This window comes from Salmo trutta, unplaced genomic scaffold (genome assembly GCF_901001165.1).
Source record: "Salmo trutta unplaced genomic scaffold, fSalTru1.1, whole genome shotgun sequence".
Classification (NCBI taxonomy): Eukaryota; Metazoa; Chordata; class Actinopteri; order Salmoniformes; family Salmonidae; genus Salmo; species Salmo trutta.
The window spans coordinates 77534-97677 of NW_021822789.1; the positions used below are offsets into that span (position 1 = coordinate 77534).

At 44.5% G+C, this 20144-nt stretch overlaps 1 protein-coding gene across 2 annotated transcripts in view; it reads left to right on the top strand.

Moving 5' to 3' along the window:
- Positions 1 to 20144, top strand: part of LOC115184562 (macrophage mannose receptor 1) — a 72602-nt gene that overhangs the window by 20290 nt on the left and 32168 nt on the right. For both annotated transcript variants that reach the window (XM_029745428.1, XM_029745429.1), the window contains exons 6-12: positions 11273 to 11410; positions 11865 to 12041; positions 12128 to 12270; positions 14466 to 14579; positions 16398 to 16513; positions 17446 to 17594; positions 19213 to 19412. In XM_029745428.1, coding sequence (XP_029601288.1) covers positions 11273 to 11410; positions 11865 to 12041; positions 12128 to 12270; positions 14466 to 14579; positions 16398 to 16513; positions 17446 to 17594; positions 19213 to 19412 — 1037 coding nt within the window. The remainder of the gene's footprint in view (positions 1 to 11272; positions 11411 to 11864; positions 12042 to 12127; positions 12271 to 14465; positions 14580 to 16397; positions 16514 to 17445; positions 17595 to 19212; positions 19413 to 20144) is intronic.

A 20144-nucleotide genomic window follows, 5' to 3' on the forward strand; every position in this document is an offset into this window, starting at 1 on the left:
TATATAGGGGAAAAGGACCAGGGTGAGTTACTCTATATAGGGGACCAGGGTCAGTTACTCTATATAGGGGACCAGGGTCAGTTACACTATATAGGGGAAAAGGACCAGGGTCAGTTACTCTATATAGGGGAAAAGGGTCAGTTACTCTATATAGGTGTCCAGGGTCAGTTACTCTATATAGGGGACCAGGGTCAGTTACTCTATATAGGGGACGAGGGTCAGTTACTCTATATAGGGGACCAGGGTCAGTTACTCTATATAGGGGACCAGGGTCAGTTAAACTATATTGGGAAAAGGACCAGGGTCAGTTACTCTATATAGGGGACCAGGGTCAGTTACTCTATATAGGGGACCAGGGTCAGTTACTCTATATAGGGGACCAGGGTCAGTTACTCTATATAGGGGACCAGGGTCAGTTACACTATATAGGGGACCAGGGTCAGTTACTCTATATAGGGGAAAAGGACCAGGGTCAGTTACTCTATATAGGGGACCAGGGTCAGTTACTCTATATAGGGGAAAAGGACCAGGGCCAGTTACTCTATATAGAGGACCAGGGTCAGTTACTCTATATAGGGGACCAGGGTCAGTTACTCTATATAGGGGACCAGGGTCAGTTACTCTATATAGGGGACCAGGGTCAGTTACACTATATAGGGGACCAGGGTCAGTTACTCTATATAGGGGACCAGGGTCAGTTACTCTATATAGGGGACCAGGGTCAGTTACACTATATAGGGGACCAGGGTCAGTTACACTATATAGGAGAAAAGGACCAGGGTCAGTTACTCTATATAGGGGACCAGGGTCAGTTAACCTATATAGGGGACCAGGGTTTGTTACTCTATATAGGGGACCAGGGTCAGTTACTCTATATAGGGGACCAGGGTCAGTTACTCTATATAGGGGACGAGGGTCAGTTACTCTATATAGGGGACCAGGGTCAGTTACTCTATATAGGGGACCAGGGTCAGTTACACTATATAGGGGAAAAGGACCAGGGTCAGTTACTCTATATAGGGGACCAGGGTCAGTTACTCTATAGAAGGGATAAGGACCAGGGTCAGTTACTCTATATAGGGGAAAAGGACCAGGGTCAGTTACTCTATATAGGGGACCAGGGTCAGTTACACTATATAGGGGACCAGGGTCAGTTACTCTATATAGGGGACCAGGGTCAGTTACTCTAAATAGGGGAAAAGGACCAGGGTCAGTTACTCTATATAGGGGACCAGGGTCAGTTACTCTATATAGGGGACCAGGGTCAATTACTCTATATAGGGGACCAGGGTCAGTTACACTATATAGGGGACCAGGGTCAGTTACACTATATAGGAGAAAAGGACCAGGGTCAGTTACTCTATATAGGGGACCAGGGTCAGTTACTCTATATAGGGGACCAGGGTCAGTTTCTCTATATAGGGGACCAGGGTCAGTTACACTATATAGGGGACCAGGGTCAGTTACACTATATAGGAGAAAAGGACCAGGGTCAGTTACTCTATATAGGGGACCAGGGTCAGTTACTCTATATAGGGGACCAGGGTCAGTTACTCTATATTGGGGAAAAGGACCAGGGTCAGTTACTCTATATAGGGGACCAGGGTCAGTTACTCTATATAGGGGACCAGGGTCAGTTACTCTATATAGGGGAAAAGGACCAGGGTCAGTTACACTATAAAGGGGACCAGGGTCAGTTACACAATATAGGGGACCAGGGTCAGTTACTCTATATAGGGGACCAGGGTCAGTTACTCTATATAGGGGACCAGGGTCAGTTACTCTATATAGGGGACCAGGGTCAGTTACTCTATATAGGGGACCAGGGTCAGTTACTCTATATAGGGGACCAGGGTCAGTTACTCTATATAGGGGACCAGGGTCAGTTACTCTATATAGGGGACCAGGGTCAGTTACTCTATATAGGGGACCGGGGTCAGTTACTCTATATAGGGGACCAGGGTCAGTTACACTATATAGGGGACGAGGGTCAGTTACACTATAGAGGGGACCAGGGTCAGTTAATCTGCATAGGGGAAACGGACCAGGGTCAGTTACACTATATAGGGGACCAGGGTCAGTTACTCTATATAGGGGACCAGGGTCAGTTACACTATATAGGGGACGAGGGTCAGTTACTCTATATAGGGGACCAGGGTCAGTTACACTATATAGGAGACCAGGATCAGTTACACTATATAGGGGAAAAGGACCAGGGTCAGTTACTCTATATAGGGGACCAGGGTCAGTTACTCTATATTGGGGAAAAGGACCAGGGTCAGTTAAACTATATAGGGGACCAGGGTCAGTTACTCTATATAGGGGACCAGGGTCAGTTACTCTATATAGGGGACCAGGGTCAGTTACTCTATATAGGGGACCAGGGTCAGTTACTCTATATAGGGGACCAGGGTCAGTTACTCTAAATAGGGGAAAAGGACCAGGGTCAGTTACTCTATATAGGGGACCAGGGTCAGTTACTCTATATAGGGGACCAGGGTCAGTTACTCTATATAGGGGACCAGGGTCATTTACACTATATAGGGGACCAGGGTCAGTTACTCTATATAGGGGACCAGGGTCAGTTACTCTATATAGGGGACCAGGGTCATTTACACTATATCGGGGACCAGGGTCAGTTACTCTATATAGGGGACCAGGGTCAGTTACTCTATATAGGGGACCAGGGTCAGTTACACTATATAGGAGAAAAGGACCAGGGTCAGATACTCTATATAAGGGACCAAGGTCAGTTACTCTATATAGGGGACCAGGGTCAGTTACTCTATATAGGGGAAAAGGACCAGGGTCAGTTACACTATATAGGGGACCAGGGTCAGTTACAATATATAGGGGACCAGGGTCAGTTACTCTATATAGGGGACCAGGGTCAATTACTCTATATAGGGGACCAGGGTCAGTTACTCCATATAGGGGACCAGGGTCAGTTACTCTATATAGGGGACCAGGGTCAGTTACTCTATATAGGGGACCAGGGTCAGTTACTCTATATAGGGGACCAGGGTCAGTTACTCTATATAGGGGAAACGGACCAGGGTCAGTTACTCTATATAGGGGAAACGGACCAGGGTCAGTTACACTATATAGGGGACCAGGGTCAGTTACACTATATAGGGGAAACGGACAAGTGTCAGTTACACTATATAGGGGACCAGGGTCAGTTACACTATATAGGGGACCAGGGTCAGTTACACTATATAGGGGACCAGGGTCAGTTACACTATATATTGGAAAAGGACCAGGGTCAGTTACTCTATATAGTGGACCAGGGTCAGTTACTCTATATTGGGGAAAAGGACCAGGGTCAGTTACTCTATATAGGGGACCAGGGTCAGTTACACTATATATTGGAAAAGGACCAGGGTCAGTTACTCTATATAGGGGACCAGGGTCAGTTACTCTATATAGGGGACCAGGGTCAGTTACTGTATATTGGGGAAAAGGACCAGGGTCAGTTACACTATATTGGTTCACCAGGGTCAGTTACTCTATATAGGGGAAAAGGACCAGGGTCAGTTACTCTATATAGGGGACCAGGGTCAGTTACTCTGTATAGGGGACCAGGGTCAGTTACTCTATATAGGGGACGAGGGTCAGTTACTCTATATAGGGGACCAGGGTCAGTTACTCTATATAGGAGAAAAGGACCAGGGTCAGTTACAATATATAGGGGAAAAGGACCAGGGTCAGTTACTCTATATAGGGGACCAGGGTCAGTTACTCTATATAGGGGACCAGGGTCAGTTACTCTATATAGGGGACCAGGGTCAGTTACTCTATATAGGGGACCAGGGTCAGTTACTCTATATAGGGGACCAGGGTCAGTTACTCTATATAGGGGACCAGGGTCAGTTACTCTATATAGGGGACCAGGGTCAGTTACACTATATAGGGGACCAGGGTCAGTTACTCTATATAGGGGACCAGGGTCAGTTACTCTATATAGGGGACCAGGGTCAGTTACTCTATATAGGGGACCAGGGTCAGTTACTCCATATAGGGGACAAGGGTCAGTTACTCTATATAGGGGACCAGGGTCAGTTACTCTATACAGGGGACGAGGGTCAGTTACACTATATAGGGGACCAGGGTCAGTTACTCTATATAGGGGAAACGGACCAGGGTCAGTTACACTATATAGGGGACCAGGGTCAGTTACTCTATATAGGGGACCCAGGGTCAGTTACTCTATATAGGGGACCAGGGTCAGGTACTCTATATAGGGGACCAGGGTAAGTTACTCTATATAGGGGACCAGGGTCAGTTACTCTATATAGGGGACCAGGGTCAGTTACTCTATATAGAGGACCAGGGTCAGGTACTCTATATAGGGGACCAGGGTAAGTTACTCTATATAGGGGACCAGGGTCAGTTACACTATATAGGGGACCAGGGTCAGTTACACTATATAGGGGACCAGGGTCAGTTACTCTATATAGGGGACCAGGGTCAGTTACTCTATATAGGGGACCAGGGTCAGTTACACTATATAGGGGACCAGGGTCAGTTACTCTATATAGGGGACCAGGGTCAGTTACTCTATATAGGGGACCAGGGTCAGTTACACTATATAGGGGACCAGGGTCAGTTACTCTATATAGGGGACCAGTGTCAGTTACTCTATATAGGGGACCAGGGTCAGTTACTCTATATAGTGGACCAGGGTCAGTTACTCTATATAGGGGACCAGGGTCAGTTACTCTATATAAGGGACCAGGGTCAGTTACTCTATATAGGGGACCAGGGTCAGTTACACTATATAGGGGAAAAGGACCAGGGTGAGTTACTCTATATAGGGGACCAGGGTCAGTTACTCTATATAGGGGAACAGGGTCAGTTACACTATATAGGGGAAAAGGACCAGGGTCAGTTGCTCTATATAGGGGACCAGGGTCAGTTACTCTACATAGGGGACCAGGGTTAGTTACTCTATATAGGGGACCAGGGTCAGTTACTCTATATAGGGGACCAGGGTCAGTTACTCTATATAGGGGACCAGGGTCAGTTACACTATATAGGGGAAAAGGACCAGGGTCAGTTACTCTATATAGGGGACCAGGGTCAGTTACTCTATATAGGGGAAAGGACCAGGGTCAGTTACTCTATATAGGGGACCAGGGTCAGTTACTCTATATAGGGGAAAAGAACCAGGCCCAGTTACTCTATATAGGGGACCAGGGTCAGTTACTCTATATAGGGGACCAGGGTCAGTTACTCTATATAGGGGACCAGGGTCAGTTACTCTATATAGGGGACCAGGGTCAGTTACACTATATAGGGGAAAAGGACCAGGGTGAGTTACTCTATATAGGGGACCAGGGTCAGTTACTCTATATAGGGGACCAGGGTCAGTTACACTATATAGGGGAAAAGGACCAGGGTCAGTTACTCTATATAGGGGAAAAGGGTCAGTTACTCTATATAGGTGTCCAGGGTCAGTTACTCTATATAGGGGACCAGGGTCATTTACTCTATATAGGGGACGAGGGTCAGTTTCTCTATATAGAGGACCAGGGTCAGTTACTCTATATAGGGGACCAGGGTCAGTTACACTATATAGGGGAAAAGGACCAGGGTCAGTTACTCTATATAGGGGACCAGGGTCAGTTACTCTATATAGGGGAAAAGGACCAGGGTCAGTTACTCTATATAGGGGAAAAGGACCAGGGTCAGTTACTCTATATAGGGGACCAGGGTCAGTTACTCTATATAGGGGAAAAGGACCAGGGCCAGTTACTCTATATAGAGGACCAGGGTCAGTTACTCTATATAGGGGACCAGGGTCAGTTACTCTATATAGGGGACCAGGGTCAGTTACTCTATATAGGGGACCAGGGTCAGTTACTCTATATAGGGGACCAGGGTCAGTTACACTATATAGGGGACGAGAGTCAGTTACACTATAGAGGGGACCAGGGTCAGTTAATCTGCATAGGGGAAACGGACCAGGGTCAGTTACACTATATAGGGGACCAGGGTCAGTTACTCAATATAGGGGGACCAGGGTCAGTTACACTATATAGGGGACGAGGGTCAGTTACACTATATAGAGGAGCAGGGTCAGTTACTCTATATAGGGGAAAAGGACCAGGGTCAGTTACACTATATAGGGGACGAGGGTCAGTTACTCTATATTGGGGACCAGGGTCAGTTACTCTATATAGGGGACCAGGGTCAGTTACCCTATATAAGGGACCAGGGTGAGTTACACTATATAGGGGACGAGGGTCAGTTACACTATATAGGGGACCAGGGTCAGTTACTCTATATAAAGGAAAAGGACCAGGGTCAGTTACTCTATATAGGGGACCAGGGTCAGTTACACTATATAGGGGACGAGGGTCAGTTACTCTATATAGGGGACCAGGGTCAGTTACACTATATAGGGGACCAGGATCAGTTACACTATATAGGGGAAAAGGACCAGGGTCAGTTACTCTATATAGGGGAAAAGGACCAGGGTCAGTTACTCTATATAGGGGAAAAGGACCAGGGTCAGTTACTCTATATAGGGGACCAGGGTCAGTTACTCTATATAGGGGAAAAGGACCAGGGCCAGTTACTCTATATAGAGGACCAGGGTCAGTTACTCTATATAGGGGACCAGGGTCAGTTACTCTATATAGGGGACCAGGGTCAGTTACTCTATATAGGGGACCAGGGTCAGTTACACTATATAGGGGACCAGGGTCAGTTACTCTATATAGGGGACCAGTGTCAGTTACTCTATATAGGGGACCAGGGTCAGTTACTCTATATAGGGGACCAGGGTCAGTTACTCTATATAGGGGACCAGGGTTTGTTACTCTATATAGGGGACCAGGGTCAGTTACTCTATATAGGGGACCAGGGTCAGTTACACTATATAGGGGACGAGGGTCAGTTACTCTATATAGGGGACCAGGGTCAGTTACTCTATATAGGGGACCAGGGTCAGTTACACTATATAGGGGAAAAGGACCAGGGTCAGTTACTCTATATAGGGGACCAGGGTCAGTTACTCTATATAAGGGATAAGGACCAGGGTCAGTTACTCTATATAGGGGAAAAGGACCAGGGTCAGTTACTCTATATAGGGGACCAGGGTCAGTTACACTATATAGGGGACCAGGGTCAGTTACTCTATATAGGGGACCAGGGTCAGTTACTCTAAATAGGGGAAAAGGACCAGGGTCAGTTACTCTATATAGGGGACCAGGGTCAGTTACTCTATATAGGGGACCAGGGTCAGTTACTCTATATAGGGGACCAGGGTCAGTTACACTATAAAGGGGACCAGGGTCAGTTACACTATATAGGAGAAAAGGACCAGGGTCAGTTACTCTATATAGGGGACCAGGGTCAGTTACTCTATATAGGGGACCAGGGTCAGTTTCTCTATATAGGGGACCAGGGTCAGTTACACTATATAGGGGACCAGGGTCAGTTACACTATATAGGAGAAAAGGACCAGGGTCAGTTACTCTATATAGGGGACCAGGGTCAGTTACTCTATATAGGGGACCAGGGTCAGTTACTCTATATTGGGGAAAAGGACCAGGGTCAGTTACTCTATATAGGGGACCAGGGTCAGTTACTCTATATAGGGGATCAGGGTCAGTTACTCTATATAGGGGAAAAGGACCAGGGTCAGTTACACTATAAAGGGGACCAGGGTCAGTTACACAATATAGGGGACCAGGGTCAGTTACTCTATATAGGGGACCAGGGTCAGTTACTCTATATAGGGGACCAGGGTCAGTTACTCTATATAGGGGACCAGGGTCAGTTACTCTATATAGGGGACCAGGGTCAGTTACTCTATATAGGGGACCAGGGTCAGTTACTCTATATAGGGGACCAGGGTCAGTTACTCTATATAGGGGACCGGGGTCAGTTACTCTATATAGGGGACCAGGGTCAGTTACACTATATAGGGGACGAGGGTCAGTTACATTATAGAGGGGACCAGGGTCAGTTAATCTGCATAGGGGAAACGGACCAGGGTCAGTTACACTATATAGGGGACCAGGGTCAGTTACTCAATATAGGGGACCAGGGTCAGTTACACTATATGGGGGCGAGGGTCAGTTACACTATATAGAGGAGCAGGGTCAGTTACTCTATATAGGGGAAAAGGACCAGGGTCAGTTACACTATAAAGGGGACGAGGGTCAGTTACTCTATACTGGGGACCAGGGTCAGTTACTCTATATAGGGGACCAGGGTCAGTTACCCTATATAAGGGACCAGGGTGAGTTACACTATATAGGGGACGAGGGTCAGTTACACTATATAGGGGACGAGGGTCAGTTACTCTATATAGGGGACCAGGGTCAGTTACACTATATAGGGGACCAGGATCAGTTACACTATATAGGGGAAAAGGACCAGGGTCAGTTACTCTATATAGGGGACCAGGGTCAGTTACTCTATATTGGGGAAAAGGACCAGGGTCAGTTACTCTATATAGGGGACCAGGGTCAGTTACTCTATATAGGGGACCAGGGTCAGTTACTCTATATAGGGGACCAGGGTCATTTACACTATATAGGGGACCAGGGTCAGTTACTCTATATAGGGGACCAGGGTCAGTTACTCTATATAGGGGACCAGGGTCATTTACACTATATCGGGGACCAGGGTCAGTTACTCTATATAGGGGACCAGGGTCAGTTACTCTATATAGGGGACCAGGGTCAGTTACACTATATAGGAGAAAAGGACCAGGGTCAGATACTCTATATAAGGGACCAAGGTCAGTTACTCTATATAGGGGACCAGGGTCAGTTACTCTATATAGGGGAAAAGGACCAGGGTCAGTTACACTATATAGGGGACCAGGGTCAGTTACAATATATAGGGGACCAGGGTCAGTTACTCTAAATAGGGGACCAGGGTCAATTACTCTACATAGGGGACCAGGGTCAGTTACTCCATATAGGGGACCAGGGTCAGTTACTCTATATAGGGGACCAGGGTCAGTTACTCTATATAGGGGACCAGGGTCAGTTACTCTATATAGGGGACCAGGGTCAGTTACTCTATATAGGGGAAACGGACCAGGGTCAGTTACACTATATAGGGGACCAGGGTCAGTTACACTATATAGGGGACCAGGGTCAGTTACACTATATAGGGGACCAGGGTCAGTTACACTATATATTGGAAAAGGACCAGGGTCAGTTACTCTATATAGTGGACCAGGGTCAGTTACTCTATATTGGGGAAAAGGACCAGGGTCAGTTACTCTATATAGGGGACCAGGGTCAGTTACACTATATATTGGAAAAGGACCAGGGTCAGTTACTCTATATAGGGGACCAGGGTCAGTTACTCTATATAGGTTCACCAGGGTCAGTTACTCTATATAGGGAAAAGGACCAGGGTCAGTTACTCTATATAGGGGACCAGGGTCAGTTACTCTGTATAGGGGACCAGGGTCAGTTACTCTATATAGGGGACGAGGGTCAGTTACTCTATATAGGGGACCAGGGTCAGTTACTCTATATAGGAGAAAAGGACCAGGGTCAGTTACACTATATAGGGGAAAAGGACCAGGGTCAGTTACTCTATATAGGGGACCAGGGTCAGTTACTCTATATAGGGGACCAGGGTCAGTTACTCTATATAGGGGACCAGGGTCAGTTACTCTATATAGGGGACCAGGGTCAGTTACTCTATATAGGGGACCAGGGTCAGTTACTCTATATAGGGGACCAGGGTCAGTTACACTATATAGGGGACCAGGGTCAGTTACTCTATATAGGGGACCAGGGTCAGTTACTCTATATAGGGGACCAGGGTCAGTTACTCTATATAGGGGACCAGGGTCAGTTACTCTATATAGGGGACAAGGGTCAGTTACTCTATATAGGGGACCAGGGTCAGTTACTCTATATAGTGGACGAGGGTGAGTTACACTATATAGGGGACCAGGGTCAGTTACTCTATATAGGGGAAACGGACCAGGGTCAGTTACACTATATAGGGGACCAGGGTCAGTTACTCTATATAGGGGACCAGGGTCAGTTACACTATATAGGGGACGATTGTCAGTTACACTATATAGGGGACCAGGGTCAGTTGCTCTATATAGGGGAAAAGGACCAGGGTCAGTTACACTATATAGGGGACGAGGGTCAGTTACTCTATATAGGGTACCAGGGTCAGTTACACTATATAAGGGATGAGGGTCAGTTACTCTATATAGGGGACCAGGGTCAGTTACTCTATATAGGGGAAAAGGACCAGGGTCAGTTACTCTATATAGGGGACCAGGGTCAGTTACTCTATATAGGAGACCAGGGTCAGTTACTCTATATAGGGGACCAGGGTCAGTTACTCTATATAGGGGAAAAGGACCAGGGTCAGTTACTCTATATAGGGGACCAGGGTCAGTTACTCTATATAGGGGACCAGGGTCAGTTACACTATATAGGGGACCAGGGTCAGTTACACTATATATGGGACGAGGGTCAGTTACACTATATAGGGGACCAGGGTCAGTTACTCTATATAGGGGACCAGGGTCAGTTACACTATATAGGGGACCAGGGTCAGTTACACTATATAGGGGACCAGGGCCAGTTACTCTATATAGGGGACGAGGGTCAGTTACTCTATATAGGGGACCAGGGTCAGTTACACTATATAGGGGACCAGGGTCAGTTACACTATATAAGGGAAAAGGACCAGGGTCAGTTACTCTATATAGGGGACCATGGTCAGTTACTCTACATAGGGGACCAGGGTCAGTTACTCTATATAAGGGAAAAGGACCAGGGTCAGTTACTCTATATAGGGGACCAGGTGAACCCTTTGTGATTTTAGATGGGACTCTGGTGAGAACATTAAACATTTGTTAATGTTACTATTTCTGTTGCTGTTAGTCTTCAGATGGAGTGACATAGCTGTTAGTCTTGAGATGGAGTGACATAGCTGTTAGTCTTCAGATGTAGTGACATAGCTGTTAGTCTTCAGATGTAGTGACATAGCTGTTAGTCTCCAGATGTAGTGACATAGCTGTTAGTCTTCAGATGTAGTGACATAGCTGTTAGTCTTCAGATGTAGTGACATAGCTGTTAGTCTTCAGATGTAGTGACATAGCTGTTAGTCTTCAGATGTAGTGACATAGCTGTTAGTCTTCAGATGTAGTGACATAGCTGTTAGTCTTCAGATTTAGTGACATAGCTGTTAGTCTTCAGATGTAGTGACATAGCTGTTAGTCTTCAGATGTAGTGACATAGCTGTTGTTGTTGTTTGTCTGTAGGTCACCCTCTCTCTGATCCTGGTCAGATGTGTGGACTGGTTGACCCAGCTCAGCAGTCCTACTGGCAGAGCTCCTTGTGCTCCAAGAAACATGGCTACATCTGTCAGAAAGACCCACCTTCACCCCCTGTTCACCCAGGTAGGTCTGTCAGAAAGATATCCCTAAAAGCCCCATTCACCCAGGTAGGTCTTTCAGGAAGACCTCCCTAAAAGCCCTGTCCACCCAGGTAGGTCTGTCAGAAAGACCTCCCTATAACCCCTGTTCACCCAGATCCAACGGTCCGTTCTACTCTGCTCAATTTAATCCAGTCCAGTCCATTTTAGTCCAGTCTAGTCCATTTCAATCTTGTACAGTTTGTTTTAATTATATTCAGTCCATTTTAATCCAGTCTAGTCCATTTCAATCTTGTACAGTTTGTTTTAATTATGTTCAGTCAATTTTAATCCAGTCTAGTCCATTTCAATCTTGTACAGTTTGTTTTAATTACGTTCAGTCCAGTTTAGTCCAGTTCATTTTTGTATTATTTTGTTTATTATGGGCGGTGTATTTCTTGTATTCCTACAATGTGTTTCCCTGTGTTGGTGATCAACAGAAGAGACAGGTTTCTGCTCCAGTCCGTGGATTCCCTACGCTGCCAGGTGCTTCCTCCTCCAGCGTACTAAGAAGACCTGGACAGAGGCTCAGACGGAATGTCGGAAGGACGGAGGCGACCTGGCCAGCATCCACAACATTGAGCAGCACAGCTTTGTGATGTCACAGCTGGGATATGGTCAGTGAAACACAGATACGCTCACACGTTAGACAGTCAGTGAAAAGGCTAACTCCAACTCTCCCACCTCTCTTCCTCTGTCCCAGCGGCCGCTGACGAGCTGTGGATCGGGATGAACGATGTCAAGACGTCACTACTGTTTGACTGGAGCGACCAATCCCCTGTCACCTTCACCAGGTGGGAGGAAGCCATGCCAATGGGGGGAAACTGTGTCCTGGTCAGGGGAGAGGTATGGTACCATCATCCCCCCTCCACACTGCCCCTAACCCTCACACCCCCTAACCTTGCCCCTAACCCTAACAACTCCTATTTTTATTTTGTTTAACCTTTATTTAACTAGGTAAGTCAGTTAAGAACAAATTCTTATTTACAATGACGGCCTACCAGGGGCAGAACGAAAGATTTTTACCTTGTCAGCTCGGGGATTCAACCTAGCAGGTCCCGTGTGGCTCAGTTGGTAGAGCATGGTGTTTGCAACGCCAGGGTTGTGGGTTAGATTCCCACGGGGGACCAGTACGTAAAAACATTTTTTTAATGAAATGTACGCATTCACTGCTGTAAGTCGCTCTGGATAAGAGCGTCTGCTAACCTCTATGGGCTAGGTGGGACGTGTCCGTCCCACCTAGCCCATAGACAGCCAGTGGAACAGCGTGGCGCGAAATACAAAAACCTCAAAAATGCAATAATTGAAATTTTTCAAACATACGACTATTTTACACAATTTAAAGATAAGACTCTCGTTACTCTAACCACATTGTCCGATTTCAAAAAGACTTTACAGTGAAAGCAAAACATTAGATTATGTTAGGAGAGTACATAGCCAAAAATAATCACAGCCATTTTCCAAGCAAGTATATATGTCACAAAAACCAAAAACACAGCTAAATGAAGCACTAACCTTTGATGATCTTCATCAGATGACACTCCTAGGACATTATGTTATACAATACATGCATGTTTTGTTCCATCAAGTTCATATTTATATCAAAAGACAGCTTTTTAAATTGGCGTGTGATGTTCAGAAAATGTATTCTCACCGAAAACTTCCGGTGAATTCACTAAATTACGCATCATAAACGTTGACAAAATACATAACAATTATTTTAAGAATTATAGATACAGAACTCCTTTATGCAATCGCTATGTCAGATTTTAAAATAGCTTTTTGGCGAAAGCACATTTTGCAATATTCTGAGTACATAGCTCAGCCATCATGGTGAGCTATTCAGACACCCGCCAAGTTCGGGGCACACTAAACTCAGAATTAGTATTAGAAAAATTGTATTATCTTTCCTGATCTTCGTCAGAATGCACTCCCAGGACTGCTACTTCCACAAGAAATGTTGTTTTTGTTCCAAATAATCCATAGTTATGTCCAAATATCTCCGTTTTGTTCGTGCGTTCAGGTCACTATCCAAAGGGTAACGAGCGAGCGCATTTCGAGACAAAAAAATTCTAAATGTTCCATTACTGTACTTAGAAGCATGTCAAACGCAACGTAAAATAGCGATAGTATTCCAACCGGACAATAGTGTATTCATTCAAAGAGGAAAAGAAAAAACAGCGTGGTCTCGTGAATGCGCATATCCAATCTCTTTGAAACCAGGCAGACCACTGAGAAACTGAGCTACTATACTCTGCCCAGAGACAGGAGACGCCTCAATCCGCTTTCTGTAGTTTTTAGAGAGCCAATGGAAGCCTTAGAAAGTGCTACGTAACCATACGAGTTCTGTTATACTCACAGACACAATTCAAACAGTTTTAGAAACTTCAGAGTGTTTTCTATCCCATTCTACTAATAATATGCATATTCTCGTTTCTGGGCAAGAGTAGTAACCAGTTTAAATCGGGTACGTTTTTTATCCGGCCGTGAAAATACTGCCCCCTAGCCCAGACAGACTAAATGACTAAAATGTAAAATGTAGCAACCTAACCTACTGGCCCAACGCTCTAACCACAAAGCTACCTGCCACCCCCTAATCCTGACCCTAACCCTAACACCCCCTAACCCTAACACTCTCTAACCATAACACTCCCTAACCCTAACACTCCCTAACCCTAACACTCCCTAACCCTGGCATTCCCTGGCCCTAACACCCCCTAACCCTGGCCCTAACACCCCCTAACCATAACACCCCCTAACACTCCCTAACCCTGGCCCTAACACCCTTTAACCATAACACCCCCTACCCCTAACACCCCCTAACCCTAACACCCCCTAACCCTGGCCCTAACACTCCCTAACCCTGGCCCTAACACTCCCTAACCCTAACACTCCCTAACCCTGGCCCTAACACTCCCTAACCCTGGCCCTAACACTCCCTAACCCTGGCCCTAACACTCCCTAACCCAAACCACCCATTCACAACCACACCAACCTCTCCCTCCTTGACGGTGTCCTGTGTGACTGTGTCTGTCTTGCAGCAGGGCAGGTGGGCTACCCAGGTGTGTGAGAACCAGCATGGTTTCATCTGTATGAAGAAATCTACCTCCAAACAATCAGGGGACCAGGTGGATACTTACCCAGGCTGCAAACCGGTGAGTGGACAGCCAGGGGGAGCAGAGTTCAGCCAGGGGGAGCAGAGTTCAGCCAGGGGTAGCAGAGTTCAGCCAGGGGGAGCAGAGTTCAGCCAGGGGGAGCAGAGTTCAGCCAGGGGGAGCAGAGTTCAGCCAGGGAGAGGAAAGGTCAGCCAGGGGGAGCAGAGTTCAGCCAGGGAGAGGAGAGTTCAGCCAGGGAGAGGAGAGGTCAGCCAGGGGGAGCAGAGTTCAGCCAGGGGGAGCAGAGTTCAGCCAGGGGGAGCAGAGGTCATGCTCTATAGCGCTGATGTTCTCAGGAACAGCCACATATATGGCTCCCCGCACCGGAGACTGAGGTTCAAGCCTCGATTCAAGCCTTCCTGATGTCACTCCCACTTCTCCACCTCTGTTTCCAAGTGTCTGAATAAAGTAGAAAAAAACATTCTGTAAATGTGCCAGATTTAGTCAGCTAGCTAGTTGTCAACTGTAGTCCCTGGGCAGGTAGATAGATAATCAACATTTACATCAAAAATCTAATCAAATCAAATGTTATTTGTCACGTGCACCGAATACAACAGGTGTAGACAATGAAATGATTAACCAACAATGCAGTTTTAAGAAAAAATAAGTGTTAAGTATTTACTAAATAAACTGAAGTAAACAATAAATAAACAAATAAATTCAAATACATTTTTTTAAACGAAAATGATAAAATATTAATAATAATTTATGAGCAACAATAAAATAATGTTTATGAGGCTATATACAGGGGGTACTGGTACAGAGTCAAGGTGCGGAGGCACCAGTTAACCTCTCTGGGCTCGGTGGGAGAGTACATAGACGCAAATAATCACACAGCCATTTTCAAAGCAAGCATATATGTCACAAAAACCCAAACCACAGCTAAATGCAGCACTAACCTTTGATGATATTCATCAGATGACACTCCTAGGACATTATGTTATACAATACATGCATGCTTTGTTCAATCAAGTTCATATTTATATCAAAAACGAGCTTTTTACATTAGCATGTGATGTTCAGAACTAGCATACCCACCGAAAACTTCCGGTGAATTTACTAAATTACTCATGATAAATGTTGACAAAATACATAATAATTATTTTAAGAATTATAGATACAGAACTCCTTTATGCAAACGCTATGTCAGATTTTAAAATAGCTTTTCGGCGAAAGCACATTTTGCAATATTCTGAGTACATAGCTCGGCCATCACGGCTAGCTAATTTGACACCCACCAAGTTTGGGGCAACCTAAACTCAGAATTTCTATTAGAAAAATTGGATTACCTTTGCTGTTCTTCGTCAGAATGCGCTCCCAGGACTTCTACTTCAACAACAAATGTTGTTTTGGTTAAAAATAATCCATAGTTATGTCCAAATACCTCCGTTTTGTTCGTGTGTTCAGGTCACTATCCGAAGGGTAACGCGCGAGCGCATTTCGTGACCAAAAATTTCAAAACATTCCTTTACCATACTTAGAAGCATGTCAAACGCCGTTTAAAATCTATTTTTATGCTATTTTTCTCGTAAAATAGCGATAATATTCCAACCGGAATAGGGCACTATGGTGTTGAACGCTGAGCTGTAGTCAATTAATAACATTCTCACATAGGTGTTCCTTTTGTCCAGGTGGGAAAGGGCAGTGTGGAGTGCAATAGAGATTGCGTCATCTGTGGATCTGTTGGGTCTGGTATGCAAATTGGAGTGGGTTTAGGATTTCTGGGATAATGGTGTTGATGTGATACATAACCAGCCTTACACCTAGACCAGCTCAACAGTCTAACAGCTGTTTCTGACCCTGTTTGTCTCTCTGAAGCATTGGACCAGGCACGGCTCCTACTGCTACTTTGTGGGCCCAGAGATCAAGACCTTTGATGAGGCCAAAGAGACATGCAAGAGCTCACAGTCATATCTGGCAGATGTTTCTAGCAGGTAAGAGAGAAACCGGGATGTACTTCTCTATATCAGTAATGTGGACTAGATTAATTTGTCTAGATAATACATTGTCTAATGATCATGAGTTCCGGGTGGACAAAGTTCCATTATAATGTTTAAAATAATGTTCTACTCAAAAACAAATGCATAGTTTTTTCTTATTGGGTCCACTGTTATGTAATCACAGTTTTTGCTCTATACTGAAAGTGCTCCATCTTGAACCCTCGGGTGCTGACACCATTTTGGGGCACTGTGGACTAAAGGACAAACTGCTAAAATATAGTTTTTGAGTAAAATATACCTTTAACCATAATGTTTCAATAATGTCATAATGATAATGTGTCCAGGGTGGATAATGATCCATGATAATGATCCATAATAATGATCCATGATCACATGACATGATAATGATCCACGATAATGATCCATGATAATGATCCATGACCACGTGACATGATAATGAGCCATGATAATGTGTCCAGGGTGGATAATGATCCATGATAATGATCCATTATAATGATCCATGATAATGATCCATGATCACGTGACATGATAATGTTCCACGATAACGTGTCCAGGGTGGATAATGTTATAATGATAATGTCTCTTAATAATAACGTGTCTAGGGTGGATAATGTCAAAATGATAATGTTTTAATAATAACGTGTCCAGGGTGGATAATGTTATAATGATAATGTTTTAATAATAACGTGTCCAGGGTGGATAATGTTATAATGATAATGTTTTAATAATAACGTGTCCAGGGTGGATAATGATCCATGATAATGTGCCATGATAATAATCCACTATGTTACATGATAATGTGACTGTGTCCAGGGTGGATAATGTTATAATGATAATGTTTTATTAATAATGTGTCCAGGGTGGATTATGTTATAATGATAATGTTTTAATAATAATGTGTCCAGGGTGGATAATGCTTTCCTGATCAGCCTGGTTGGGTCCAGGCCAGAGCAACACTTCTGGATCGGACTCTCCAACCAGAACCACATCGACGACTTCACCTGGATGAACAGCAACAGGGTCAGATTCACCCACTGGAACACACAGATGCCAGGTAAGGGACAACTATAGAGATATATAATAATACTATATATTGTAGTGACCATGTGTTTAGAAGCATGTTCATCTACTCCCACAAGGGAGCATGCTTTCTTGGGGGAGTCGATGGAGTGCAGGGCCAGAGCGTTGAGGGTTCACCGACCACTGAGGATAAGCTTACTCTCCCTATCTGTTTCATTACAATATTATATAACGATAATGTAGCATATTTATATAATATCAAACCTGTTGTAATTCTTTGGGGAGAAGGTGAATGGTGATGTTTAGATACAAGACTGTCTATGAAGGAGTAGTAGCCTGACTATAGCTCTATAGTAGGAGTCTGACTACAGTTCTATAGTAGGAGTCTGACTACAGTTCTATAGTCGGAGTCTGACTACAGTTCTATAGTAGGAGTCTCACTACAGTTCTATAGTAGGAGTCTCACTACAGTTCTATAGTAGGAGTCTGACTACAGTTCTATAGTAGGAGTCTCACTACAGGTATATGGTAGGAGTCTGACTACAGTTCTATAGTAGGAGTCTCACTACAGTTCTATAGTAGGAGTCTGACTACAGTTCTATAGTAGGAGTCTGACTACAGTTCTATAGTAGGAGTCTCACTACAGTTCTATAGTAGGAGTCTGACTACAGTTCTATAGTAGGAGTCTCACTACAGTTCTATAGTAGGAGTCTGACTACAGTTCTATAGTAGGAGTCTGACTACAGTTCTATAGTAGGAGTCTGACTACAGTTCTATAGTAGGAGTCTCACAAAAGGTCTATAGTAGGAGTCTGACTACAGTTCTATAGTAGGAGTCTCACTACAGTTCTATAGTAGGAGTCTGACTACAGTTCTATAGTATTAGTCTCACTACAGTTCTATAGTAGGAGTCTCACTAAAGTTCTATAGTAGGAGTCTGACTACAGTTCTATAGTAGGAGTCTGACTACAGTTCTATAGTAGGAGTCTGACTACAGTTCAATAGTAGGAGTCTCACTACAGTTCTATAGTAGGAGTCTGACTACAGTTCTATAGTAGGAGTCTCACTACAGTTCTATAGTAGGAGTCTGACTACAGTTCTATAGTAGGAGTCTGACTACAGTTCTATAGTAGGAGTCACTACAGTTCTATAGTAGGAGCCTGACTACAGTTCTATAGTAGGAGTCTCACTACAGTTCTATAGTAGGAGTCTGACTACAGTTCTATAGTAGGAGTCTGACTACAGTTCTATAGTAGGAGTCTGACTACAGTTATATAGTAGGAGTCTGACTACAGTTCTATAGTAGGAGTCTGACTACAGTTCTATAGTAGGAGTCTGACTACATTTCTATAGTAGGAGTCTGACTACAGTTCTATAGTAGGAGTCTGACTACAGTTCTATAGTAGGAGTCTCACTACAGTTCTATAGTAGGAGTCTGACTACAGTTCTATAGTAGGAGTCTGACTACAGTTCTATAGTAGGAGTCTCACTACAGTTCTATAGTAGGAGTCTCACTACAGTTCTATAGTAGGAGTCTCATACTACTGTTCTATATAACTGAATATCATTGAACATGCTTATAGGTGCTCTTAGCTGTGAACCTGAATGTTGCTCTGTATTTGTGTTCTCTCTTTGCATCAACTTTGACCTCAGGCAGTAGACAGGGTTGTGTGGCCATGACAACAGGGACTCTAGCTGGATTATGGGATGTGCTGAGCTGCACCAATCAGGAGAAGTATATCTGTAAACATCTGGCAGAAGGAGCGGGGCCAACAACAGAACCAATCACAACTGTCCCTCCCAGGTGCCATGAGGGCTGGTATCCTGTGGGGTCTCGGGACTTCTGCTTTAAGGTAGACATAACTTAGAATGAAACTAATATGTATTATGACTGTAGTAACAAACTCTGGAGGAGTTAAAACCTCTTAAAGATTAGACCCTTATTTTATTTTCTCCTACAATGACATACCCAAGCCTAACAGCCTGTAGCTCAGGCCCTGAAGCAAGGATATGCATATTATTGGTACCATTTCAAAGGAAACACTTTGAAGTTTATGGAAATGTGAAATTAATGAAGGAGAATATAACACATTAGATCTGGTAAAAGATAATACAAAGAAAAACCTAACCGTTCTTTTGTATTTTTTTGTACCATCGTCTTTGAAATGCAAGAGAAATGCCATAATTTATTATTCCAGCCCAGGTGCAACTTAGATTTTGTACACTAGATGGCATCAGTGTATTGTAAAGTTTTAGACTGATCTAAAGAACCATAGCATTTCTGTTCAAAATTCAAGACTGCCCAAATGTGCCTAATTTGTTTATTAATAACTTTTCATGTTCAAAATTGTGCACTCTCCTCAAACAATAGCATGGTATTCTTTCACTGTAATAGCTAATGTAAATTGGACAGTACAGTTAGATTAACAAGAATTTAAGCTTTCTGCCAATATCAGATATGTCTATATCCTGGGAAATGTTCTTGTTACTCAAAAACTCATGCTAATCGCATTAGCCTACGTTAGCTCAACCGTCCCGTGGAAGGTACACCGATCCCGAAGACATTTTAATGTTGTTCTCCTCAT